This window comes from Drosophila pseudoobscura, chromosome X (assembly GCF_009870125.1).
Source record: "Drosophila pseudoobscura strain MV-25-SWS-2005 chromosome X, UCI_Dpse_MV25, whole genome shotgun sequence".
NCBI lineage: Eukaryota > Metazoa > Arthropoda > Insecta > Diptera > Drosophilidae > Drosophila > Drosophila pseudoobscura.
Genome location: NC_046683.1, coordinates 46,723,833 through 46,750,196, shown reverse-complemented (window position 1 = coordinate 46,750,196; position 26,364 = coordinate 46,723,833). Strand labels below are relative to the sequence as shown.

Below are 26,364 nucleotides of genomic sequence, written 5' to 3'. Positions count from 1 at the left end.
CTCCATCTGTAGCTCTCATTTCAAGGCGGATTCCGCCTAATTGATTCAATTTGTATTCATTTTGGCCACTCGACAAATGCAAGATGTTTTCCCGGGGCTCGTCCGAATCTGCCTCATCCTCTGTTGTAATTGAAGATAAAACCAAATTTAAAAATAAATCATTTGCATTTAAATCGCTCAATTACTGGCCTGTGTGTTGTAATATGGAATATGACGAATAATAATATAGCAACAATGCAATCGATTACAAATTTCCTCCTCAGATAAGCACACACATCCATGGGTACATACATATACGATGTCCAATAGTTAATTGGCATCAAACATATTCTACTACTTCTATTCGTTTTTAATGGCCCTCTTATCAGTACCTGCTTAGTCACTTTTTCCGCCGTAAATAACAGGTCTAAACATTAACAAATAATTCCAATCAGTATGGAGAAAAACTATGCAATTACGAGAAATTTGAATGTCGATAAAGTAAGTACCAACAAAATTGGAAGGAAAGAACAGATAACATACATGCCCCAAAAGTGTCTCTGGATCTATATAAGAAGTGTCAAGAGGAAAAGCTAGCAATGCCGGTAGCGGAACAAAATTCACGAAAATCATGATACATGCTAAGAAAAATGAATCCACCACAGCCAACAAAATAACAGCATTATGCACCTCAAACAAAATATTGCTGATCTACAATCAAATAGAGTACCGGAAATAAGCTCCGATATACTGAAGAACAAAAGTCTCATTGGAGCACAAACGGCAGATCAGCACGCAAGCCCTCATAAAGGATCTGGAAGAGAAATTGGCAAAACTGGAACTGGACGGAAAATCGAAGGAGGCCACCAAGAGGATATCATCAAGCAGCTAAAACCAGCAGAACAGTGGCAGCAAGGCATGGCCGGATCAACCCTCAACAGGGCCCTGGGCAGCCATCAATTTGGGGCCCTCCATTTACCATTATTTTCCCTACATTATTTCATATATTTCTTTTCGAATTGTAGCTCTATCGGCAGCTTTCATTCGTTTTAATTGCAAAACGGATAATTCGGCAGAACAAGTTGTGATCATTCATTTTTTTTTTAAAATCCGTAGAGTTTTTGCTGTTTCTCTTTTTCTCTTCCGTGCTCTCCTTCTGCCGTTGCTGCTTATCTGCTGTTCATTTGCTGCTGATTTGCTGTTAGCGTTGCTTCCCACTGCTCCTTCAATGGGTCAGCTTGCCCACTCCCTCTTACATATATACATATGCACTTATAGATAACATCAGAGATAAGCCCTTAATCATAAGTCAACAAAACAAATAAAATTTACGCGTCTATCTTTATTGCCTGCACACGTCCTCCTCCAAACCAATCTTTGAATAAGATAGATACTCTTATCAATTCCCGGTAAAAGTTGAAAAGCACAACGAATTTCCTGTGTTCATTTTACTTATGTCTGTTGCACAGGACGGTCTAAATATAAACAAATATCGTCAGAAACGTAACTCCGAAATTTAGATGGGCATGGAGACGCCTATAAAGCATTATGACCCCGTTTTTGAAATGGAACAGCTGTTCTTTCAACTGGAAACCAATTCAACAAGCTCGTCCTCTATGCTGAAGGAGTACCAAGAGAAAATCAGCACTCAGACACTAGTCATAAAGACTCTAGAGCAAAAATTGACAAAACTGGAAGCGGAAACGAAATCAAACAACAGAATGCTTGTAGGCCAGAAAGCCGAGATTGAGAAGTACCATGTTGCGATAGGGCAACTTAATCAACGACTCGCTGATCTTCAATCAGAAATCAAATCTCCCATGGATTACACAGCGAAGATCAGATCTCGTCAAAGCTCCATAGCGAGACTCGAGGAAAAGTTGGCCAGACTACAAGAACAATCTACAGGCCAATCGCAAATTTTTCCTTTTCGCTTGTTTAGTGACTTACGAATTTCGAGACTTTCGAAGAGAATTGCAGAGCATCAAAAATATTTGCAAGCAGATATAAATTCAAATGCCGAAAGGGAAAAGCCTGCAAAGGAGTGCAGAGAGCAAACGGCCCTCATAAAGGATCTGGAGGCAAAATTAGCAAGGCTGGACGCGGATACAAAATCCAGAAATATCAACATGGAGGAGAGATTAGCGAAGCTGGAACTGGAAGGCGAATCAAAGATGAAAATGATTAGAGCGTCGCAAGGGAAAATTGGCCAGCACGAGAACACCACCAAGCAGCTAAGGAAATCGATTACTGACCTCAAATTATTGATAGAGGAGACTAGTGCCAACAACTCCAGTGTCGAAGGTCTTCACCTGAAACTGCAGTCTTATCTGGCCAAGCAGGAGGAAAACGAAAAACTTTTGGATTCCTACAAAGTGCAGCTGAAGGAGCGGAACGACCAAATAAACCTTCTGGAATTAAAAAGAACGAAAAAGCAAAGACGAAGATGATATTTCAAGAAACTTGAGGATAGAAACAACAACTAAATATACATTTAATATAAAATATAAAATGTTTATGTTATATGTATATATGTAAATATTTTAATTATGATGGGACATTTTCGTTTTACAGTCGCACGTTAAAACATTTCAGCCATATTTATGGTTTCTTATTTATGGAACTCTGATCCCATAAATATGTAAAGCAAACATAACAATATATTATTTATTTATTGTTTATTCGCTATATTTTTAAACCTTTTCCATAAAAAAACGTCTCTATCGTTATTTTCTACCATAATATACCCCAAAATAGCCAAAAGAGCGGAATGACCAATAAACCTTCTGGAATTGACAAGAACAAAAGATAATCAAAGAAAATATGCTATTTTAAAGGAACTTGTAGATAGAAACACTAAATATGTTAGTCTTTATTTTAAATATGTATAAATATTTTATTTCTGATTTTATTTCGCACATTAAATAATTTCAGCCATATTTATGGTTTCTTATTTAAGGAACTCCGATCCTATAAATATTTTAAGCAATGCACAACAATATTTTATTTATTTATTTATTACCCGCTATATTTTGAAACCTTTTCTATAATAAAAGATACTTGCTCTATCGGAATTCTCTTTAATATTATACCCCAAAATAGCCAAAAGAGCTCTGCGAGCAGCCATAACGCATTACTGTCGTCAGGTGTCACCTGATCCCATAAATATGTAAAAAAATCATAAAAATATTTATTATCCGCTATAATTTCAAACCTTTTCCATAATAAAATATACTTTCTCTATGGGGATTTTCTACCACATTATAGTCCAAAAGAGTTCTGCGAGCAGCCATAACGCGTAGCGACACCTAACGATGTTAACATGAACAGGTTCTGCCGCTTGCCGCAAGATGGTGCTACATCGATAGTTTCATTAAAAGTGCATTGCGTATCGATAATTTCAAAAAAAAATTGCAGTGATATATCGAGGAACTGCCCCCACTAACGAACTGTTTTCGCGCAGTCTATCGCCACACTTGGCCGCCATTTAAAATATCTGAATTATATTACTGAATTAAGAGTTGGGGCTCCTCGTGGCTTTTGCCTGGCAGTTGGGCCAACGGGATAGTCCTCCCATTTAAAATAGCTGAAATATGTTACTAAATTAAGTAGTATAATACTAAATATAGGAATCGCTATATCCATCTCCTTTATATATAACTGTTACAACCCCAACCAAGCGGATCGCCTCTGGTGTGTCCATGAACACATATGTACCCATGGGTTTAAGATGTCGGCCTAATTTGAGGAAGGGTTCACTCCACGAATCTCGAAATCGGAGCTATTCACTTTGTCGAGCTGAGTGGTATTTTAGATTGGAATATTCAACGCCAATAGCTTTCTCCTATTAAGGACTTCGTTGTTATAGAACTCCCCCATTGCTGGGCATGCAAGGAACTTCAAAAACTACAGCAAATACAAAGTTCTTGGAGAGGCGCAGTCGTTCCAAGTCTCGGAGAATATTTTTGCATAAGCTTGAATATCTTGGTATAATATATTGTTTGGTAGAATAGAAATATCCTACGTTGCTACATACCAAGGACCTAGGCCCAGACCAGATAGGGGGACAACAGAATCTTTTGTTGTTTAAAGCAATGACTCACAATTGGCGCAGGTAAGCCAATGGTAAGGAGAATACTCTAGATCGTCTAGTTGATTGAAAAAAAGTAGGTAATATTGTATCGGCACGTCCATATGTTTATACATACACCTGGTCGCCAGGGACTATAAATGTTCACAGCTCGAACATTTATATCCCAGATCAAGATTTTTTGTATTATATTTTACCTGTTTGGCGTTCCTTACCTGTCCGTCAACAGATTTAAGTATAAATTCAAAGCTGACAGATGTTGATTAGCAGCTCGCCAAATACCCTTTTGTGCCAGGTCATTCATCGGGGCGTGCCTATTGAAGTAAAATTCTTCAGATCTTACGATATATATCCTTAAGAAGTCATCCGTCGGGCATCAGTAAAATCCTAAACATGCTACGACGAACATACTCCCGCTTCATCTTCGAGACAATTGGGGATTCGCGTATCTTTCACCATCAGCGTTTTGTCAACGATTTGCAAATAGATTGTCCCACCTGTACGAGTTGTGTGGAGACCAGAGAGCCCTACAGTAGGCACTGGCAAAACGACCATGCTGCCGGAACAAGCCACCAAATCAAAATGGGCCCTGACGAGAGGCTCCTCTTGAAGCGGATCGAGACGGAGCGAATAGAAGCGTTCATGCTTTGCGATGGGAGCGTCTCTGGCAGAACGAATGACTTCCTATTAGAAGCTGGAATGGAGGCAGTGCCCCAACTGTTGCGATTTCTTAGCTTTGGGGCCGCCAAGTTGGAGGTGACTATTGGATTTTATGTGAACGTGAAGAAGGAACGAATGTATTACGAAAGTAGTCCGATGATTGTCGAACACCACCTGGACATTGTGGAATCTGTGGATATGCTCTTCTCCATGTTGCTGGAGAAGATTAGCAACTATGTACTGCTGCAGCAGCGTGTTCCCTTGGAGGCTTGCGTGATAAGACGAATGAAAGTGACCGTAAAGCGTCATAGCAATCCCATATCGGTCCAGTGGCGATCCACCGCAAAGCTACCCCTCCAGTACCGCGTAAAGAGGTTAGATACTGGAACCGACAATGCCACTATATTCGCCGAGATCTGTCAGAGCCCCAGAGATATATTCCATATTGGCCTCCTGCCGGATGCGTTGCAGGTGAATTTATACTGCTTTCGTGTCTGTGCCAGCACCAAAGAACTCTACGCAGTGCCCTATCTAATCCGCCATGACGATGTCGAAAACACCCCTACATTCGTCATACACACCGATATCGCGGGACATTTCCGGGGCCTACAGGAGATCCGGAATGTGCGCAAGTTCCTTCGCGCCGATAGACAGGATCGCGTATTCGAATGCCGGAAATGCAAGTCGCGTTTCGGCGATCGCGTTCAGTTCGCATTGCATAAACAAATCGATTGTGGACGTGGCTTCATGGTGTGGCATTTGGAAGAAGATGCCATAGAGCTGCACCACAATTGCTTGCCGCTACCCAAAGGCTACTTCAAGCACGACTGGTTTGGTTTGGGTACCAATACAACTATAAAATAAATTGACACCATGGCATCGGACTCACCTTACGCAAATCTATAACCGAGCAACCAGCCACTGCTGACACGTGCATAAGGACTTAAAAAGGACTTACCGTAATTTCATTTTCGTTTTTCAAAACTATACCCTACTCGTATTTAAGGTTATTATAATTACTTTCCACGAATAAAAATACACCATAATATGGTCAGCTCCACAGAAAGAATAATTAAAAGTTAACCAACAATTTATTTTTCTGTAAAATCACACGATTCTTTCTCATCCTGTAATTTCTGCTGCTCCTTCTGGACTTCAAGCATTTTCCGAACAATCTCCAGAAGATTGTCAAAAAGCAAATAACGGATGTTTCTCTCTCAAAAAAAAACGGCCAAACTTGTCATCAATCACATTTCCTCTTAATATGTAGCAAATGTAGTTAGCGTGTAGTTACCATGTAAGGAAATTAATTTAGTGGAAATTGTTGTTGACCGGTTTTGCTTAAACCTGATTTTATAAGCAATGCAAAATAGATGAAAGGTTAAATTTAAACAGACTTTCAGGAAACCGAATTAATAATCGGATAAAATTATGATTTGAGAGCTGAGGATCTTAGCTAGCAAGTAATATTAAACCGAATATCAAAAACGAGGAATATGTATAATAGCACTAGTATTCGTCAGTATATTTACGGTATATTTTGAAAATAAGACGGTATATTTTGGTATATTTCTGACGGTCAGACCGTATATTTAATTGATAAGCCGACAAATTTTGTTTACCATTTTTACCATTTTAAAACCGCCATGAATCCATTGGATAAAATACACGCTCTAGACGAAATCGAGAAGGAAATCATTCTCTGCATGCAGAGTGCGGGTAAATTGGCAACATTCAATATGTATATGAGTACACCGGCACTTAAATGCACAAACCTCTTTTCAGGGCAAGCTCTACAGGAACTCGGCAAAGAGAAGTCGTCGCAGAAAAATGCCGAAACGCAGTCGCAGCAGTTTCTCAAGAGTTTGTCCAGTGTCGAATCGAAACTTTCGGAACAAATAAACTACCTCACACAGGTTTCGACCGGACAGCCGCACGAGGGTTCTGGCTACGCCTCAGCGAAGGTGCTGCAAATGGCCTGGCACCGCATCCAGCACGCCCGATCGCGAGTCCGTGAGCTGGAGGAGACGAAAGCCAAGCATTCACACGCCGCCAGGCAACAGCAGAAGCGACAGCAAGAGCATGCCGCCGCCCAGCAGCAGCAGCAACAACAGCAGCAGGCTGCAGCAGCCGTTGCCCAGCAGCAACAACAACAGCAACAGGCTGGCGGCGGCGTAGGTGTCTCACCAGGTGCCGACACCGGTGGTGTTGGACACGCCATAGGTGGCGATGCATCTACTGGAATGTCCACTAACTGAATATATAATAAAATGTCTAGGACTAAAACGATAAAAAGGGAATGCATGTACTCCAAGGTTATTGCGGATGACCACAAACCAGATCAGATCGGGCATTTACTCTAATTACAAATCATAAAATTATTTTTATGTATATTAAAGAAATACGAACAGTATTGGAAAGATACAGCCACATACAAACACACATTTCTCTTGAGCCTTTTATTCAATTTATGAAATTTGAAACATGTGTAAATGTTGCCGGGATTGTCAGCTTTCAGTTGCAATGAAGAAGTTCGCAATATGGAATGTGATCTTTGGCCTGCTCTCGATGGATTGGTCATATAGATTAATGACGACGTCAGGTAAATATTGGAAATACTCGTCCATACATACGGTTTACATAAACGGATTAGGATAATCTCTTGAGCATATTTACTTCAAAAGGTGACTATTTTTTTACTGCTGGATGTGTGCATATGTCTGGAGCCGTTTTACTTATAATTTCGGGGATATTGATCCGCGTTGGCATATTCAAGGTGAGAGGTGTTGCCTGTGCAGAGGCGCAAATGGTGGCTTGGCTTAATTACTACACATTACCTTTTGTACTCGCAGAAAAAGAAGGCTGTCTACTGTGTAGGGCTATGCTTGAGCAACGTTGGGCCATGTATCATGAGCTACCTTATATTTCCGATTGGTAAGTATGCCTCCTTACCATTAAATGGATTTCTTGCTTATATTCATTTCGCTTGCAGTCATTCAGGTGGTACTGCTCATACAGGGCATGGGCTTATACAAGAAGTGGAACGAAGAAATAGTTGAATGCTAGAAACGGCTGAGCCTGGTGGAGAGACTGGCAGCTTATAAATGTTTCCAGCGCGGGAGTATTTTATTGTACAACTCTATTCGATGGTACACAATTAAGCAACTGAAATTCTGCGTTTCAGCTTATCACAACTACATACTCGTAAGCAGAATAGGAATAATAATTACCTATATTCAACTATTCTTCACTTGATCTTTATTTTCGCTTGCTCCGATGCCGAAGAAGTTGTTCTCGCACACATAGCGCACACACTGCAGCAGGACATTGCGCTCATGGCGGATATCGACGGCCAACAGCTTGGAGAGCATTGTATTCTGTTTCGTCGTTTTACGGGCTCGATTGTAGTTGAGACCGGAAATACGCTTCTGTGCCCTCGGAGCAGCTGGTTTTCGGGAGGGTCCGGGTTTCGGCTCGACGAATTGAGGTTTGGTTATAGCCGGCTCTGATATTGATTCGGTTACGCGCTGAATGGGCGCTTCATCAGGTGCCTCATCAGAAGAGCAGTTGTTTTCCTTGAGCAGGTCCAGGTCCTCTGAACTGATGGTGGGCTCCTCAGAAGTTTCGGGGGTGTTTTTTTGGACAGCTGTATTTGGGGCTATTGGATCAGCCCTAGAACTTTCATTCTCCAGTGTACTGCACTCTGGGCTGTCTAGACGCCGTACTGTCTCCAATTGGGGACTTTTCTGCCCTTGACTTCGGTTTCCTTCTTCGGCCTCAATCTCGCTGTCTTCACTATCCGAGCCGTACATTCCCAAGAGGCCACATAGAACATTTTCCTTGTCCTGTACGTTATCTTTGAAATGCTCGTAGTCTAACATTTGTCCGGTTCCGCGAAACATGGGCACGCCTGTGCCACTTACATGCGAGGTTTCCTCTTGCAAGGCATCTGTTTCTTTGCGAATATTTTCATCCGCCTTCTTCTTGTCCACGTGTTGGCTCTTTCCTTTACCCTTTTTGTTCGATTTGGGTCGCTTTTCTTGATAGCTGTTGGGTCGCGTACGTGCCCGATCTTCGCGTCTGCCAAAACGAGATTTGGAAGCCTCCAGGCGCTCCCCGCGTTTGAGGCGCTGTTCCTTGGCACGCTTGGCCAGTTCCACATTCGCTGCCGTGGGAAATCTGTAAGCGCAGAGTGAGTGAGGCTGCCTTGTCCATTGAGATGGAGATCTATCCAGTACTTACTTCTTTCTCCGTTCTGCCCGCCAGGCGGCTGTATCTTCGGCTGTCCACACCCTTTTCACTTTCGTATACAGCCCAGTTATGTGGTTAGCTTCAATATGGCGCTCCACTATGTTGTGCAGGGCGGCAAAGTCGCAATCCTCTGCGGGACATGTCTCATGCTGCTCCAAATGTCGCCTCATGTCCTGCGCGTTGGCCAGCTCCATGCCACAGTTGTGGCAGTGCTCGGGACGGGGCGGAGATTTGTAAATCGGTGGAGCTTGTGGCATGGATGTAATCGGGCTCTGAACGGGATTCAATTCTCAATTTATGTCTGGGTGCCAAAAAAACACGTTCAAATCCCACCTGTTCGACGGGTAGATATTTGGCTGGTACTGTGCTGCCTCGAGCGCCGTACATCGGCGGGGGCTGCTTGGCGCGGGGCAGCAGTGTCATGCCACTGGGCGTCAAATAGTGCATTGTTGTCCTGTTTGCCTCATTTTCGGTCCTGGCGAATTTGGGGGAAGGCAAGACGAACTTTGGCAAGACTTTTTCGTCCATTTTTTCTTAAAAAAAAAACAATGTGCGCGCAGAGTGCAACCGTGTGTTGAACCATCGATTGCACCAGCTTGATATATCGATAGGGTAGACGCAGTGTGACCGTGTCTCGCTAATGTTGTCCGAAACAAAATAATTTAGCTGACGAGAAAATTAAGTTAATAAACATAACAAGACAACTCGATTGTATTGTTGAGGTGTTTGGAACAAAGAAAATACTCATCCAGGAAGAGCAATGCAAAGCGTGCTCAACAGCGTGAAGGGCACAGCCCTAAATGTGGCCGAATATTTAACGCCAGTGCTAAAGGTATTGTTGTTTCTCTATTTGTTGTTGCGCTGGAACGGAGATTGGAATCTCTGATAGATCAAAAATCGGCTGCAAATCTATACACATATAGATATGTCTGCGTGCTGGACAACAAAGGGGTCTTTCCATTCATTATTGATTGCCCCTTTCCACGACTTCGGCCAGCCCCCCAGGCGCTCATGCCTGGGCCGCCGACTGGCGTCCAACTGGCGACGCATACATTTCAATCAATTAAACACGCCCTCAGCACCCCTATTAATTTTCCCTTTTTTCTAGGAGTCCAAATTTCGCGAGACTGGCGTACTGACGCCCGAGGAGTTTGTGGCAGCGGGCGATCACTTAGTACACCATTGCCCCACCTGGCAGTGGGCGGCGGGAGATGATACGAAAACAAAACCGTACTTACCGAAGGGTGAGTAATGCGACGCGACGCGGCTATTACTGAACCGATTTACAAATTAAGCCAATTACGTCTGCAGATAAGCAATTCCTGATAACTCGGAACGTGCCATGCTATCGACGCTGCAAGCAAATGGAATACGTGGGCGAGGAGACCCTGGTGGAGGAAGAGTCCGGCGACGGCGGCTGGGTGGAGACACACCAGCTGAACGATGACGGCACCACACAGCTGGAGGAGAAAATCTGTGAACTGACAATGGAAGAGACGAAGGTGAGTGCGTCGAACCGTCATCTCATCTGAAGGAGCCTCTAAGCGACTATCGTTCCCGTAGGATGAGATGCATACTCCAGATAGCGACAAGTCGGCACCAGGCGATGCTGTTGACGGCGAAGATGAGGACGATGACGAGGCCATTGACATGGATGCGTTCGAGGAGAGCGGCATGCTGGACCTAGTGGACCCAGCCGTGGCAACCACTACACGAAAGCTGGAAGCGGAACCAAAGTCCAGCCCTGCGGCTGCTGCCACGTCCGAGGCCAGTGGCGATTCGGTGCTCCACACGCGCACCTACGATCTGCACATCACCTACGACAAATACTATCAGACGCCACGCCTCTGGGTGGTGGGCTACGACGAGCAGCGCAAGCCGCTGACCGTCGAGCAAATGTACGAGGACGTCTCACAGGATCATGCGAAAAAGACTGTCACTATGGAATCGCATCCGCATTTGCCGGGTCCCAATATGGCCTCGGTGCATCCCTGTCGCCATGCCGACATCATGAAGAAGATTATCCAGACAGTCGAGGAGGGCGGCGGTCAGCTGGGCGTGCATTTATATTTGATAATATTTCTTAAGTTCGTTCAGACCGTAATACCCACCATCGAGTACGATTTTACGCAGAACTTTAACATGTCCTAAGCCCTGCAGGAGGCAACACCAATCACCAATTGGCGCAGCACAAAATTGAACCTTTTAATCATCGAACGTACATGTGTACTACGAGTAGATGGTCGAATAAAGCTTTTGGGCAAAGACAACATATACGATATTCAACATTTGGACTTATTCATAGACACAAATAGGCCTTCACTTTATAATTAATTTTTATTACACTTTGCTTTTCTTGTTGTTGTTGGTTGGTTGGTTTGTTGGTTGGTTGCTTGTTTGAAACATCTCTGAGATGAAATTGTATGTTAACATATACATAATAATAAAGCATATTAAATCAGTAAATTCATTAAATATGCAAGTAGTTTTAGGTAGTTTGTGTCTAGTTAAATGATCTCCTTTGTTCTTGTTTAGTTATTGAACAAGTTTTCAAACTTAAGATGTCTGTGTGTGTGTGTGTTTGTGTGTGTGTTGCTTGACTTTATATTAATCTTTAAATGTATATATAAGTGTTAGATCCTCCTTTTTTTGTTTGTTTGTTTTTGTTAAATTTTCTTGGTTTTATGATAGATATACACATACATGTACATATATCTATATAGAGATTTGCTTAATAGTTAAAATCACTTTTCATTTGCAATAACAGGTTCACATCGTAATCAATTTTACAATAAACATACCTAACCGCCATACAATTTATCCATACAATTTTGAATATAGTGTATCGGTCCGTTCGTTTCGTCCACTAACTTGTGTGTGTGTGTGTGTGTTTTCAACTACACGTCACGTTAGACGTTAACAATCTTTGTCCGTGTACCTACATACATACATTCCTTAACATTCATATAACCGATCCATTATTCCATATTCATTATTCATTATTCATTATCCATTATCCATTATCCTATGCCAGTACAGTACTTGTACAGTATATACCCATATCTTTTGTTGTTGTTTATTTTAGCTTTCCGTTTTTACATTTTATAATACATACAGAAGTTATACATACCAACTAGAGACCTAAATACATATTATATATATACCTAGGCAGGCCTATGTACTATGTAGATGTCGTCGTGCTTTCTTCGTTTTCTTCGTTTTTGCTCTGTTCTCCACGGCCCATAATACAATATATATGTATGTATACTCGTAACAACATCCATAACATTAAAAAAAAAAACTTCTTATCAGCACATCACGGTGATGCGCTCTTCGGCTAAGTTGTTTTTTTTACACCTTTAACGATTTTTTGTGGATTTTCTGTTTTTCTTAAATACATACATGCATGCTAGGCTGCCTTTGAATTCGAAGTGTATGTGTGTGTGTGTGGTGTGTGTGTGTGGTGTGTGTGTGTGTTAATAATAGTTTCTGTTTACTGCATTTTGAATTCAATAATCGTTTAATGTTATAAGGTACGTTTTGTTTAAGCGCAATGCCTGGAAAACAATTGGGGCAATGATTTTGATGAATGCGAAAGGATTCCAAGGGGCTAAACAATCTAAAAGTATATACAAAAACTATAAAAAAAATTAAAAAAAAAAAACGTTTATGCATGTTTAAATTTAAATGAAATATTGTTTTACTTAATATTCGATTTGAGAGTGGTTTCAATCAAATGTTATCTTTAAATACATTTTATTTGGTTTTTTATTTCGATTTCTGTTTGATTCGATTACGGTTTCGCCTCATTGCCCCAATTCTTGGCTAAGCATCTCTTCCATTTAGTTTTCAAAATGTTGTTTAACTTTTGTGTACTTTATTTTTAACCATTTGCTTCTGCTATACCCTTCTGATTTCTGATTTCTGTTTTCTTTTGTTTTTTTTTTGTTGAAACTGATTTAGCATTTTTTTTCTTGCTTTGCACAAAATATATTATAATTATTATATAATTACAAGCTTTACACTGAATTAATGGAGTTACACTTTCTCTGAAATTTACAAACAGTTGAAACTTGCATCTAAATTTAAATATATTGTATATATGTGTGTCTGTGTGTGTGTGTGTGTTGCTGTGTGTTCTTGTATTGTATATTTACTACATAGTTTTAAACATGATGGTTTTTATCATTTATATAATTTCTTGCTCATCCTCGTCCTCGTCTCGTCTCGTTCTCGTTCTCCATCATTCACATCTTCGTTTTGTAGGTAGTTGTTTGCATTGTTTTCTTAGAGCTAACTGGAGTTAAAATTATCGTATAGTATTGTACATATACATACACTTATACTGCATGCTGCATTCTGCATTCTGCATTTTGCATTTTGTATTTTGTATTTTTTGATGAACACCTAAATTTGCTTTGCTTTCGAATTTCTTTGTATGGATTTCCCTTTAGATTAGACGCAAATACTATGCAAGACACTTGGCGCAAAAGTTACAGGATTCAATCTACAGGTGGAAACGGAAATGGAAACGAAAAAAATTTTTGTATAAACTTAATTAAGAAAAAAAAACAAAAAAAAAACTACCGAAATACTAGATAGATGTAAAAGTTATACGATTTAAAAGTGGGACGCAACGCTTAAAAGTTACGCCAATTTACATAAAAATGTATATATATACATATATATAGATTGGTATCGATAATTATCGTATATACATGTACATATACATATACATATATATTTATATTTATATAGGTGTGTATAAAAATAAAATTTGTTATGCTTCTCTTTGTTTTGTTTTGTTTTTTTTGTTGATTTTCATTTCGTTTTGTTAGTTCCTAAAGAAGTTGGGTTTCTTTTCTCCTCTGTTCTGTTGCTCTATAGATCCATACAATACATAATCGTATAATGTTTAACTGTGTGTTCCATCAGAGGTACTTAAAATAAGACACGCATTAATTTAAGACAAAAAAAAAACGAATTAATTATTTAATTAAACGTAAACGTAATCTAGACCTAGCCATAAACATAATAATAATTAACATTGAATCAACAAATGTGTATGTGTGTGTTGAGTGTGGTGTGTAGAGTGTGGTGTGTGTGTGTGTGTGTTTATTGGTGTGATTGATAGTTGGTGGTAGTAGTGATGATGCATTCTCCATATAGTACACTCTATATGGAATTCTCGTTCTCTCCTCTCTCCTCCTGCCGTTCCGCATTCGCAAAGCATTTGACATTTTCCACATTCTGGTTCTGGTTCTGGTTATGTGTTTCGGGTTGTGTCGTTTTGCCCCTGCCTCTGCCTCTGGGGTTGGTTTTTCCCCATTTTCCTGCCTTGTTATTTACATTTCATAAATGATTTAAGTATTCCATATAGTGCTCCACGTGGCCCTACACCTTCCGCTTGGCGTGCAGCATCTCCATGAGCAGCGTCTGGGTGGGCGCACTGCCGGCACAGTGCTTGATGTAGAGGTGCTCCTCGCCGCGTGCGGCCATGGCATGGATATCCGGTAGGATGTTCACTAGCCTACTGAATTTGTCCTGCAAACGAATAATGGTCCAAGATAGTGAGTGCCACTTTCAACTACATCGTGATATTTGAGCCACTTACATTGACTGAAGGATAACAGGTGAGGGTGTAGTCCAGCAGGGCCGCCTGCACATTATCATGTCCCTCCGACACGGTCTTCCTGTTGACAATGCCGCGTACAGCTGGGGAAGATTTGCAATATGCTTAAGCACCTTCCGACTCCGACTTGAAAACGAATGTGAACTTACTTGGATTTAAAAGTATTAGGAATTTCATGCAGACATAGTCGCCCATGTCGAATTTCAGATCCTGCAGCTTGTTCTGTATCTCGTTGAAATAATCGGACAGCTGCGGCACGCCCAACAGGCCCAGACTGAGTAGATTGAAGACCTGGCCGTTGTTCAGCTGCGTCTCATCGGGCAGCCCGTTGTGGATGCGATGGTGCAGATGGTCGAGGACCAGCATGTCCGACCAGGAGTGTTGCAGCAGCTTCATTTGATCATCGACCTGCCGGAACCACGGGAGCAGAATCACAAAAATATAAAGAGTTCAAGTTTAGTAAATCGTTCGAAACAAGAGCAAGTGGAAGGTACACGTTAATAGATACATTTTTGTTTGGTATGGTATGAAGATATGGTAAGGCCTAGCTTTGGATGCTTTGGGATTACAACATGCTCTCGTCACTCGCTCTCTGGCTTCTCTCTGTCTCTGTGTTTATCTCTTGGATGTGTGTGTGTCTGGGTCTATGGTATGGGTGAGAGCACATCGTCAGTCGCTGCCGCTCAGTTGCGTCACTGTGTCAGAGTGAGAGACGCTGCTGCCACTGCTGCCGCTTCTGGCCGCTTAGCTGACTCTGGCTCCCTGGCCGACTAGCTGGCTGGCTGGCTGGCTGGCTGGCTGGCCCACTGGCTGGCTGGCCGACGGACTGGTTCAGCTTTGCTTGCTAAGTAGGTCAGACACCAAATGAAATCGAAATTCAATGCAGATTTGACGCTGTCGCCGCGCTGCCGATGAGACTGACGCTGCGTCGCGACGCTGCCGCGTGTTGGTGGTTTACATAACATGCCGCAGACTTGGCCCCTAGCTTGAAAACTGGTTTTCACGTTTCTGGCTTTGAACAATGTTGTGGCTCTGGCTATGGCTCTGGCTGAGGCTTTTGCTGTTGCTGTTGCTGTGGATGTTACTGCTGTTTCTGAATTCGAATTTCTGTTTGGGTTCGATTGGGTGGTGGTTGCTAGAATGGTGTTGCTGTGCTGTGCTGCTATGGGGGTGGGGGGGAGGTGGCCATACCTTCAGATCCTTAAAGAAGACCGTGTTCCTTGCCCAGTCCACCTGCGAGAACAGATTCTGATCGAGCACCTTGCACATCAGCTCAAAGAGATCCACCTCCACCTGGTTGTAGGTCTGCTTCTGCAGCAGCGCGAACAGCTGCGTCTGCCATTCCCGATCGTCGATCGATTGCACAAAATCTCGTATCATCGGGGAGACTCTGCAATAGGTATTTGGTCATTATAGCCGACTAGAATACTCGCTAACCGAGCGGGGGAAACACTCACCTTAGTGGCTCGATAAGCGCATCGGCCGTGCTCGATGGATGAGTGCCGGAATCGAAGCTTTTGTTTGTTTGGGTTTTTTGTTTTTGTTTTTAAAGAAAAGAAACATTAAACATTATAAATTATAAATTAAGAGCAACATTTTTTTGCGATTTCTATACATCTGAAGAGTGCAGCAAAGTAGAGAGGGACAGACTCAAGGAAATACAGAGAATAAAGAAGAGAAAGTACTTTCTTTAACCGTGTAAACCCCCCACTTAATGTCGTATCCGACCTAAAACCCATAGATGCCCCCGAAATAAATAATAATGCTGTCCCTTTCTACACTTGCTGCATCCTCCGAGGGCAACCATTTGCCCAAAATAAAGGTCGGGGGGGTTTTCAATGTTGGTCTGTTTCCCGTTGGGTTCTCCACTTTTCTGTGGCTCTGTTTCTGTTCTGGTTGATCTTGGGGTAAGTACCACAGTTTCGAGTCGGCCGAGTTCTGCAGAGATCCTATTCCAGCTTCGTGGCAGTTGCCGTTGCCGCCGCCGTTGCGATGCAGGCCGTCGGTGGAGCTGTTATTGCCGCCGCCGCCGCCCGCATTGTTGCCACCGCCGCCGCCACCGGCGCCACCTGCCCCGTTGCCTGTGCTGCTGCCGGTGTTGTTGCTGCTGCTGCCGTTGCTGCTATTGCCATTGCCCACGGAACTGGGGCCGTTCAGGCCGCCACCGCCGCCGCCGCCGCCGCCACTGCCCCCGTTTCCGGCATTGATGGGCGTGGCTATCACTCCTCCCGCGCTGGCATTCACCTGGCCCAGAGCAATGGCAATGGGGCTGGGCGACGAGTCCGGCGACTGGGTGAGTGAGGATACCTGGTGGTGGAGAAAATGCCGCATATTATCCTCAGTATCCTTGCGAGGGGCCAGCCTTACCTGAGGTATTTGGATTTCCTGCTTAATGTTCATATTTGGATATGCTTGCTGGTAGCCCGGCGAGATCGGCGTCGGCTTGATGTCCGGCCCCATCGAGTTGCGCAGCGCCTGGAGGGCGATCTGCCGCTGACGCATCACCTGCAGCTTCCGCGCCCGATCCCGCTTGTACATGGGTCCGAACTTGTTCCTGCCACCCCGCATCCGATCCGCTCGAACAGCTGCAAGTGAGAACAGAATGATTAGTGGCTCGAACGAACAATCCTGTTTCCCTAACGATGGTTGGAAGAAGTGCCCAGAAGAGCACCCCTTAAATGTACTTTAGAATATTCTAAATAATTTTCAAGAATAATCTGCTTATTATAATTTGCATCCACAGTTCTTCATTAATTAAAGGACATCCTGCAGCTTCAAATAACCAGCAGCATTTACAGCATCCTTTGGTTTATTCTAGCCCCAGCTCTCTAGCTCTTTGGCTGGGTGTTCCCCCCAAAGAGGGGAGGGGAAAAAAAACCCATTCATTTCATATTTCTTTTCTCATTAGGAATCCAAAACAGAAGCCCAGCTCTTGACAAAAAAAGAAAGAAAAACGCATGTAAAGCACACGCACAAACACACACACACACACACGCATACAAGCACGCACATTGAAAGAGGAAAAAAACAAAAACATACATATATTGCGCATACGCCGCATTGTACAACGACATCAAAACAGAAACAAAAACTATATTATAGCCACACAGTAGAGGTGGAAATAATAGTCGCGATTTTCTCAATAATCAAAAATATTCTCTTCAATCACGGGAGCTACTCTTTTATCTTTATCACTGTATCGATATGATAGTGATTTTATAGAGGCACAGAAAAAATATTATTTATTTAGCCTGAATTCGATAGCTATTAAAACTCCTCCTTTCAAAGATTCCAGTTTCAGTTATCTCTTGGATAACTCAATTCCAACAGAGGCCAACTCTTCTGGGAGTTCTTCCATTGATTATTGAAAAGGATCTGTCAAGATCCTACAAATGGACCAAATGTCCCATGGAGTGCCTATTTTTCTGCACATAGGTGTAGGTGTAGGTGTAGGTGTGTGTGTGTGTGTTTGTGAGCGCACACTAAATAAAACGCAATAAAAATGCGCTTCTTATGGCGCAGCGAAAAAAAATAAAAGCGTGCAGAACGTGTACACAGAGGGTGGGAAAGGGTGAGAGAAGGTATGAGGTGATATGGGTGGATGGGTGGCAGGGTGGCTGGGGAGTGAGGCTTAAGCCGAAAACAGATTGTAGGCACCCCCACCCCACACCCCCTCGCACGATGATTAGAAGATGCAATTGTTAGGGAGGGGGTGGGGTGTTGCAGGACAGGTCTGGCGATGGCATGTGGGTGACGATGGGTGGTAGCAGGTGGCAGGTGGCCTGCCATCAAATATGCATTTCCAAGGGGTGCCTCCTGTGTCTCTGCGTGTGTGTGTGTGTGTGTGTGTGTGTCGCTGAACAAGTAACTGTAATTTAGGTCAAGCGTATTGTTTACAAATAATCAACACACACACTGGCACACATTTATCTGCACGTGTAACTGTGTGTGAGCAAAGTCTCTCGCGCTCTCAAATGCCAGTGCTCTGTCGACGTCGCTGCCGTGGCTCTCTCTCTCTCCCTGTTACACTCTCTTTACGATTATGCTTTCGGCTTTCGGCCTGGCAACGCGAAAGAGCTTTCTATTACGACACAAAACACACACACAGCCGCGAAGAGAGTGAGAGAGAGACATGGAGCCACACATTACCCTCCGCATTAGACAACTTTGTCGAGTGGAGTAGGTCAAGGACAGTGTGCGCGAAAACTGGGACAACACGGGCATTGTTGTTGCCGCCTCGCCTGCCAACTCTCCCAAAAAGAAATTGTACTCTCACTCTCACTCACACTCTCTCTCTGGGACGCTCCCTCTCTTTCTCTTACGCTTTCTGTCTGGGAGTGTATTTTCTATGCTTTTTTTTTATGCGGCTTTGGGCTTAAGAGTGTTTATGTTAGGGTAAGGCTACGAGTTCTTCTTCTTTTGGGCAAGCTTGGTGGTGGGGGGGAGGGGGGTGTGGTGACTTATAAATGATATTTAAAACAGCCAATCGATTATTATTTATCGATTATGGACTTATGATAGATTGGACTCACATTGTATGTACATATAATGTACATTCGTGCTTTCTCAACTAACTCCATCTATTGCTGTTCCCTTATACTTTTTTTTTTTTGTTTGTTTTTTATTTATTCCAAAGCCCTTTTACTCTTACATAATTTCATGTCTTTGTTGTTGACATTTTTTCACTTTCAACTTTGGTTGGGTTTTATTTAGATTTTCACCTTTTTTATTGCGTGTGTGTGCGTCTGTGTGTGTGTGTGTGTGCGTGTGTCTGTGTTTGTGTGGGGTTAAGTGGTTCAATTTGTCTAAAACAAAATGTTTGTAGTTGAAAGTTTGTTTTCTGGCTCTTCTCTTCCCTTCTGGTCTCCTTTCCTTGTTCGTGGGTTTTGTTTTTGGATTTTCCCACACTACTTGGAACGGGAAATCAATAAATGGCTCTGTCACTGGCCCGACTTGTGGGTGTTTCGCGCTTAAGCGTTATTTTTATTTTAAAGCTGGTTTGCCAGCAGTTTTGGGTCAATGGTGCGTATGAGTAACTTGCATGCGGCCCAAGCTCGGGTCGGGCCCCGAAGGCGGATGTTGAGGTTTCATGAAATGTTTTCATTGTTTAAGCGTTTACATTCGCTGCAAATTGGGGAATAGGATAATTTGTTGAGGATTTTTCTGCCTCCTAAATAATTCATCGGATTGCGGTGTTGTTTAATGGATTAAATAAATAATTTAATTCTGTTCAAAATCAATTATCATTCAAATTGTACACCCCACACACCCACACCCACACACACTCACACTCGTTGATGGTAAAAATAGTTTTTATTGATTTTGAGCGGAAATAAAGGAATATTACGTATACGTTCTGTGGGACAATTGGAAGGGAGAGCAAATGAAATTAACTCGTGATTAGCATGCACTCTATACCCTTTCGCATGGAGAAATGGGATGTATAGGACTTTCTCCTTCATTGAGTTTACATTCTTTTTGTTTACCAAACAATTGAAATATTTAATGGGATAAAAAGGTGATCCCAAAGGTGATTTTGGTATTTTATTTCAGATTAATTTGTTAATTTGTTTGAACAGCTCCCCGAGGCTCAAATCCGCATTGTTGCCGCTGCTCAGACACAGATCAGACATATGGTCGGCTCTTGTCCGGTCCATGTGAGTCATATGTTTGCTGCAAGCTTCAATCCGAGGAGACCCTCTCGAATTTGGAGCCCAAAACGCGGCTAAAAAGTGCCGCAATTATAACGAACTAAAGCCGAAAGCTTGACTCAGAAAGAGAGAGAGAGAGGGAGGGAGAGAGAGAGAGAGAGAGAGAGTGAGTGCTGCCGCTTTTGAAATCTCTTTCGTCAGCAGCAAACACACAAAACGGAAGGACGGAACGAAACGGAACGAAAACGAGGCGAAAATGTACATACGTAATAATTCAGAGAGCATTAAAAATAAAACCAACAGCACACACACACACAGATGGCGCTCTCTACATGTTGCATTGATTACACACACAGGCAGACACGCACAGAAACAGAGAGCGAAACACACAGAGAGGAGGGCAGAGACAGAGCCACAGGCAGAGGCAGAAGCAGAAGCAGAGAGAGGCAAACACTCATTTTGCCATATCACGTGCACTCACACCATCGCACAACGGAATCTAGGTCATGAGCGCAAGAGATGGCACTATGGGCCAAGTACACGAAAGCGGAAATGAGATGGCAATACATTGATATACGTATTGCACACACTTTTAGTGCCGCTGTCGCTGCCATTGCTGGCGTCGCTGCTCCGGCTGACTCAAGTGTGAGCAGCAGCAGCAGCAGCAGCAGCAGCAGCAATAGAGGCAGAGGCAGCGACCGAGGCAGAGACTGCGTTTCGTTTGTTTCGCCGCCTGTGTATGTGTGTGTGTGTGTGTGTGTGCAAATCGAAAAGGAAAACCTAAATACGATCTAGAAAAATGAATCTGGTTGGAATAGCCGTCAATTTGATGGAAATTGGTAGGTGTGCTGGCCAACAACAACAACAGCAACAAAAAAAAACCCCCAAAGCGGAAGCTTCTGATATGTAAAACACTTTGGGAATTCTTGTTCTTTCCAGAGTCAATCATTTCCTTTGTAGAATCTACTCTACTTTCAACATTTACATCTGCTGAATGCGAATGAATACTCATAAAGATCCATTTCGCCCATGATCATCCTCCTACTAGACATCTTCAAATAGCTCTTTTTGCTCGTTAGGATCCGATAATCATCCGATAATCGCGAATTTGGAGAACTCCTACGGGATTATTACGAGCATGGCATCGATTACGATCGTAGATAATGGGGAACAGCGTAATATACATATATGTTTTCTTGTTTTGTTTTCTGTGTAGTCTCTGAAATCGGAGCAACTCGTAGACTCTGAAAATCAACTACGCAAACAATTTCCGAGTCATAATTTTCACACTTTTTCCCACTTTGCATAATAATTTTCAAACTTTGTTTGAACCGTCATGCCATGGCACGCCACATCCTCCGCCTCCTCCCCTCCCCTCTCCTCCCCACCCCTCCCGATCCCATCCCATCGCTCATACGCACACACACACACATGTGGCATGTGGCAGCGAGGCAAGTGAGCGTTGCAAATGATGGAAATATGAAACAAAAAAAACAAAACGAGGAGGAAAAACGAGAAACACAAATTGCGCGCGCTCATTTGAATCCGAATCGACAAAGCAGTCGCTGGAAGAGGGGCGGTGGTGGTGTGGGCAGGGGATAGAGGGAGGAACTATTACAAAATGCAAACAATTTTTTAAAAAGAGAGCAACACACATACGCACACACACACACACACACACTAAGCTGAGAGAGCCAGAGCAAGAGAGCTTCAATTCGGGTTTCTGCTGCCATGCAGCCATGCTTTTGTTTTGGGCTCTCGGCTTTGCTTTGCCTTTTGCTTTTGCTGCCGCTCTGCTGCTGCCGCTGCTGCTGCTGCTGCTGCTGCTGAGCGCGGTTTACACAGACAGCAGCGACTGCGGCGCCAGCGCCAGCTTCAGCGTCAGCGTCAGCCTCTCGTTTTGTGGGTGAGTGCAAGCGGGGGCGTGGAATTCTTTTGGGGCCGCCGGTGCATGCTGCACTGCCACTTGGTCACAGAGAGGGGGCTTGTGAGGGGGATACATACATATATATGAGTTCATATATACATAAGTGTGCTGTGCCTTATATAGCACTCTATATACTATATTCATGGCACATGCTTGCTTGTGGGGCGCCCTCTCAACTTTTGCGGCACCCAAAAGCAACAAAAACAAAAGAAATAGTTTTTTTGTTACACACTTTATAGGGTAGAGGGGGGTGGGGGGGAAGGACTCTATGGTAAGAAAGAATAAACTTGATCAAGAGCCGAATCGATAGTCCTATTCACAGATCCCTTACGAATTCATCGATCTTTACTCGTTGCTAACTATCGTTACTCGCTACTGTTACTCGTCGGTGTATTGCAAGGGTATGTAGACTTCGGCGCGACAATGTTTGCTCTGATGCGCTTCTCTTGTACGATTTTACAAAGAAAAAACATTCAAAGGAAAAGTTACAGTGCGAAAATGAGGTGAACTCTTATTTGTTTTTTTTTTCTCTTTTTATTTTGCGAGATGAAAACCCCGAGTAATTATGAAAGTAATAAAGTGAACACACAAAAAGAATACAAGTGAGATGATTAAATTTTCATAACAAACTTTGACTCAAAGTGAATTTTTTTTGTGTTTCTTTTAAAGAGAATTAATTCTTGTCAGACTCTCAGGAAATTGAGTGGAAATGTGCCAAGGATATAGTAAATTTTGGTCATATAAATCCCACATAAATCTACAAGTCTCAGGCAACCAAGAATGAAGTAAATAATCAGAACAAGTGCAAAGAACGGCATTGTAGCATGTGGAAAGGTGTGAAAAGGAGACAGCACGCAGCTGGGGAGAGGCAGATACAGGGAGGAAGGGAGATGGAGAGAGAGAGAAGACACCTTTGTAACGCAAAAGTGTTGACGCAGACAACAAAAAAGCCCAAAGAACAACAACCAATCAACAATCAGCCAGGCAACAGACGGGGACTGGGACTGGGACCGGGACCGGTACTGTGACTGTGACTGTGACTGACCCAACAAAAATAATTATAAACACAGCAAAGCTTGGGATAGGTCTGGGATACGACCACAGAAATACTCGTACAACTGTACGGCATGTACTTTGGCGGGCTGTTGTTTATTCCAGCCACAGGAAAGGGGACAGAGGGGCCCTATCAATATTTCACATTTCCATAATCAGTGTTTAATTACTCGTTTTAATGGAGCTGGGGTGCTCTGGCCATACATCTACATATATATTCCTTTGAGACACGGACACTGGCGAAAGAGAACAAGGCGAGCACTTCCCCAAAGGATTTCAATGTTAGTTCCCCCATTTTGCTGCTGCTGCTGCTGCTGTTGCTGCGCATTTATAAATAATAAGGAAGGAATATCGATTTAATTTCTGTCCAACTGCAGAAGCGCATAGCGAGAGGGCCCCAAGTGAATGCCAAAAACTGCAAGCCATAGAAGCGCGCGAGGCGCGAGGCCCGTGTACATCCTTAAAATATACTATATACAATGTATATCCTATATCGTACATGTATCGTCAGTCTGTCTGTGTGTGTGTGTGTGTGTGTGTGTGTGTGTGTGTGTGGCATGAGGGAAATGGGGTCATGGTTGGGGTTGCCAATAGTCGGTTCGGAAATTCGGCTCTTGTCATCCGGCAAATGTCATTCAAAAGTTGCAGGCAATATTAAAGGGAATCCACTGAGGTATTGAGGCGAACGATGATTGATATTGCTCATACGCAACGAGAGCTTCTTCTTGGATATTCCACATACGGCCTGTGAGCCACTAAGGAACATCTTCCTTACAATGAATAATCGATTGTTTCTATTGCCAAAACACTGCCACTCTTTCTCTTTGCAGGAAATCTGAGTGATTTCCGATGGCATTGCCAAAAAAAAAAGAAAGAAAAAGAAGAAAATAAAATACAAATGGTGGAAAAATTCCATTTCCATGAATAAAGGCAACTGAAGCACCTCTGATTTCATCATGAAATTCAATGCAGTTTGTTAGAGACCCTTTTTTAGGATTACTCATGTATTCTTTTTCATGGGGGAGCCGAAGGGCGTGGAGGCGAGAAGTTCTGTGGATATAGTAGCCAAACCAAAAACATTTGATTCATTTCCAGCCGAAAAAAATTCATTATACAATCCCCAGAGGTTCTCGAATTCCGATTGCCTTGCGAGGGCTCCCTCAGGGATCCCGCAAAACATCGCGCATACGACATGGTGTGCATGTAAACAACTACATGGAACCAGCCAGAAGCTTCTGTCTAGGGAAAGACGAAAAACTTCTCAGCTGCGGCATGAACTATCCCCCCGAGGAGGCACCCATCCAATCTAGTTTAGTTTAAATAAAAATCTGTTCAGACTCACCCTCCAGCTTCATGCCCACCTCCAGGCACTTTTGGAAGCGGCAGTAGGGACACCGCTTGCGCTGCGTCTTGTCGATGTGGCACGACCGCTCCGCCACGCAGGTGTAGACCTTCTTGTTCTGGACCGTCCGCTTGAAGAAGCCCTTGCAGGACTCGCAGGTGAGCAGGCCGTAGTGGTAGCCACTGACCTTGTCGCCGCACACGGGGCACAGCTCCTCGAACAGGTGCTTGAAGTCGATCACTTCGCCGCCGTGGCCCGGGGTGGCGCTCGTGCCGCCCATGGCATTGCCAGGACCGGAACCGCCGCCGCCGCCGCCGTTGGGGCCGTTGGCGTTGCCAACGGATCCGCTGGCCGAGGACATGTGGGCGGCATTGGTGTTGCCGCTGGAGCTGGCAGCCTGCGGCAGCAGCATATAGCCGGAGCTGCTGCCCGAGCTGCCGTTCAGGATGTTGCCGCCAGCTCCGCCACCGCCGCCGCCCCCACCGCCACTCTGCTGCGAGTGGGAGGAGGTGGTGTCCTGGTAGCCTGTCGGGAATATATACTGTGAATCGAAGTTGTATATATACGAGTAGGACGAGGAGTTGAATTGGTTGGCGTTGTTGGCAATATTCTGTTGTTGCTGCTGCTGCTGCTGCTGCTGTTGGTAGTGCCCCTGCTGGTCGGACTGCTGCTGCTGCTGCTGCTGCTGGTGGTGCGTGCTGTGGTGCTGCTGCTGCTGTTGCTGGCTGCCGCTGACGGTGCCTCCTGCCCCACCTGCACCACCCGCTAGCTGAAGCGTATACGCGTTATATTCATGTTCGAATTTCGAAAGACCATTTCCGTCGTTATCGTTGTTGTTGTTGTTGTTGCCACCGCCGCTGCTGCTGCTGTTGTTGTTGTTGTTGGCGCCCGTTTGGGGCTGCTGATTGGCGGCCAGAGCCGGACTCGAGGGCTGCTGCTGCTGCTGCTCGAGCTGCATGCTGAACGGCGATATATTCAGCGACGATATAAACTGTACTGTCGCCTGTTGCTGATCCATTTCTAATAACATTTCATGTATGTTTTTTTGATCGAAATTTCAAGGGGAAATCGTTTCGTTTCAAATTCCGTTTTGACTGGATCTCTGGACGGTTCTTTTGAGAGTCGTTCTTAAATTTGTCCACTCTTTGCTTGGGTTGGGGAGGGGGTTGTTTTTGTAGAGTATAATAGTTTGTATGTTTTTAAATGTTAAGTGTTTATGTTTATGTTTATGTTTTAAACTTGATAGTAAAATAGGTTGTTCTTGTAATTGTTGTGGTTTTCATACGGTGGTCTGGTTTTTTTTGCACTCAATTTATGCTCATTTTTTATATGCAACATTTTTAAGGCCAACTGAATTTGATTTAAAATTTTTGTTTTTTTATTTGTTTATAAATTTGTGGAAATTTATATTGTTTATTCGTGCGACAATTAACGATTGTATTGTTGTTGTTGTTTTTATTTTTGTTGCTAAAATGTATCATAATCTCTTGACATCATTTTGTCTATAATTTCATATGGGGTTTTTTTTATTTATTTTTTTAATAAGAAATGTATTTTACAAACAATTTCTTAGCCTTAATTGAATTTTTGTTTATGTAAATTCTTTATTTATTGCTTAGTATTTAAAAAAAAAAACTCTTGCTTAATTTGGGCTTAATTTCTTTAGAAGAAATGTATTTTGTATGGAATTTTGTGTTGGTTCTTTAGAAGAAGTTGTTTTAAGGGTATTTCTTTCTTGTTTGTTGTTGATTTAAATGTTTTAATGTTATTTGATTATTT

General features: G+C 43.2%; 7 protein-coding genes across 7 annotated transcripts in view; 5 read left to right on the top strand and 2 right to left on the bottom strand.

Moving 5' to 3' along the window:
* Positions 1 to 1,426: 1,426 nt before the first annotated feature.
* Positions 1,427 to 2,918, top strand: LOC6900523 (M protein, serotype 2.1). The gene has a single exon (XM_015187390.2). It carries the CDS (start codon positions 1,500 to 1,502, stop codon positions 2,427 to 2,429), a length of 930 nt encoding a protein of 309 aa, XP_015042876.2. The 5' UTR covers positions 1,427 to 1,499; the 3' UTR covers positions 2,430 to 2,918.
* A 1,454-nt stretch (positions 2,919 to 4,372) lies between these two features.
* On the top strand, positions 4,373 to 5,795 carry LOC4812847 (protein terminus). Its single transcript, XM_001353456.3, has one exon. It carries the CDS (start codon positions 4,463 to 4,465, stop codon positions 5,591 to 5,593), a length of 1,131 nt encoding a protein of 376 aa, XP_001353492.3. The 5' UTR covers positions 4,373 to 4,462; the 3' UTR covers positions 5,594 to 5,795.
* Positions 5,796 to 6,291: 496 nt separating this feature from the next.
* On the top strand, positions 6,292 to 7,171 carry MED11 (mediator complex subunit 11). The gene is made up of 2 exons (XM_001353455.4): positions 6,292 to 6,448; positions 6,515 to 7,171. The coding sequence occupies exons 1-2, from the start codon at positions 6,376 to 6,378 to the stop codon at positions 6,985 to 6,987; spliced, it is 546 nt and encodes a 181-aa protein (XP_001353491.2). The 5' UTR covers positions 6,292 to 6,375; the 3' UTR covers positions 6,988 to 7,171.
* Positions 7,172 to 7,182: 11 nt separating this feature from the next.
* LOC26532281 (uncharacterized) lies at positions 7,183 to 7,972 on the top strand. Its single transcript, XM_015187389.2, has 4 exons — positions 7,183 to 7,331; positions 7,414 to 7,505; positions 7,582 to 7,663; positions 7,722 to 7,972. Exons 1-4 carry the CDS (start codon positions 7,214 to 7,216, stop codon positions 7,793 to 7,795), a joined length of 366 nt encoding a protein of 121 aa, XP_015042875.1. The 5' UTR covers positions 7,183 to 7,213; the 3' UTR covers positions 7,796 to 7,972.
* Positions 7,782 to 9,538, bottom strand: Nufip (nuclear FMR1 interacting protein 1). Its single transcript, XM_001353454.3, has 3 exons — positions 9,314 to 9,538; positions 8,972 to 9,252; positions 7,782 to 8,908 (listed from the first exon to the last, which is right to left on the bottom strand). Exons 1-3 carry the CDS (start codon positions 9,506 to 9,508, stop codon positions 7,966 to 7,968), a joined length of 1,419 nt encoding a protein of 472 aa, XP_001353490.1. The 5' UTR covers positions 9,509 to 9,538; the 3' UTR covers positions 7,782 to 7,965.
* A 138-nt stretch (positions 9,539 to 9,676) lies between these two features.
* Positions 9,677 to 11,261, top strand: Atg3 (Autophagy-related protein 3). The gene is made up of 4 exons (XM_001353453.4): positions 9,677 to 9,812; positions 10,089 to 10,224; positions 10,292 to 10,482; positions 10,544 to 11,261. Exons 1-4 carry the CDS (start codon positions 9,741 to 9,743, stop codon positions 11,129 to 11,131), a joined length of 987 nt encoding a protein of 328 aa, XP_001353489.1. The 5' UTR covers positions 9,677 to 9,740; the 3' UTR covers positions 11,132 to 11,261.
* Positions 11,262 to 13,756: 2,495 nt separating this feature from the next.
* ftz-f1 (ftz transcription factor 1) overlaps positions 13,757 to 26,364 on the bottom strand; it is a 43,296-nt gene continuing 30,688 nt past the window's right edge. The window contains exons 3-10 of the mRNA XM_001353452.4: positions 24,586 to 25,110; positions 16,980 to 17,197; positions 16,528 to 16,919; positions 16,070 to 16,126; positions 15,804 to 16,002; positions 14,762 to 15,020; positions 14,595 to 14,695; positions 13,757 to 14,524 (exon numbers count right to left, since the gene is read on the bottom strand). Coding sequence (XP_001353488.3) covers positions 14,375 to 14,524; positions 14,595 to 14,695; positions 14,762 to 15,020; positions 15,804 to 16,002; positions 16,070 to 16,126; positions 16,528 to 16,919; positions 16,980 to 17,197; positions 24,586 to 25,110 — 1,901 coding nt within the window. The 3' untranslated portion in view covers positions 13,757 to 14,374. The remainder of the gene's footprint in view (positions 14,525 to 14,594; positions 14,696 to 14,761; positions 15,021 to 15,803; positions 16,003 to 16,069; positions 16,127 to 16,527; positions 16,920 to 16,979; positions 17,198 to 24,585; positions 25,111 to 26,364) is intronic.

Coding starts and splice junctions, on each gene's coding strand:
- LOC6900523 (XM_015187390.2), top strand. CDS start 1,500: ATGGGCATGGAGACGCCTATAAAGCATTATGACCCCGTTTTTGAAATG.
- LOC4812847 (XM_001353456.3), top strand. CDS start 4,463: ATGCTACGACGAACATACTCCCGCTTCATCTTCGAGACAATTGGGGAT.
- MED11 (XM_001353455.4), top strand. CDS start 6,376: ATGAATCCATTGGATAAAATACACGCTCTAGACGAAATCGAGAAGGAA. Junction 6,449..6,514: donor TCTCTGCATGCAGAGTGCGG/GTAAATTGGCAA, acceptor ACCTCTTTTCAG/GGCAAGCTCTACAGGAACTC.
- LOC26532281 (XM_015187389.2), top strand. CDS start 7,214: ATGTGTAAATGTTGCCGGGATTGTCAGCTTTCAGTTGCAATGAAGAAG. Junction 7,506..7,581: donor TCCGCGTTGGCATATTCAAG/GTGAGAGGTGTT, acceptor TTGTACTCGCAG/AAAAAGAAGGCTGTCTACTG. Junction 7,664..7,721: donor CTACCTTATATTTCCGATTG/GTAAGTATGCCT, acceptor TTTCGCTTGCAG/TCATTCAGGTGGTACTGCTC.
- Nufip (XM_001353454.3), bottom strand. CDS start 9,508: ATGGACGAAAAAGTCTTGCCAAAGTTCGTCTTGCCTTCCCCCAAATTC. Junction 9,253..9,313: donor AATATCTACCCGTCGAACAG/GTGGGATTTGAA, acceptor AATCCCGTTCAG/AGCCCGATTACATCCATGCC. Junction 8,909..8,971: donor CGGGCAGAACGGAGAAAGAA/GTAAGTACTGGA, acceptor CTGCGCTTACAG/ATTTCCCACGGCAGCGAATG.
- Atg3 (XM_001353453.4), top strand. CDS start 9,741: ATGCAAAGCGTGCTCAACAGCGTGAAGGGCACAGCCCTAAATGTGGCC. Junction 10,225..10,291: donor AAAACCGTACTTACCGAAGG/GTGAGTAATGCG, acceptor TTACGTCTGCAG/ATAAGCAATTCCTGATAACT. Junction 10,483..10,543: donor TGACAATGGAAGAGACGAAG/GTGAGTGCGTCG, acceptor TCGTTCCCGTAG/GATGAGATGCATACTCCAGA.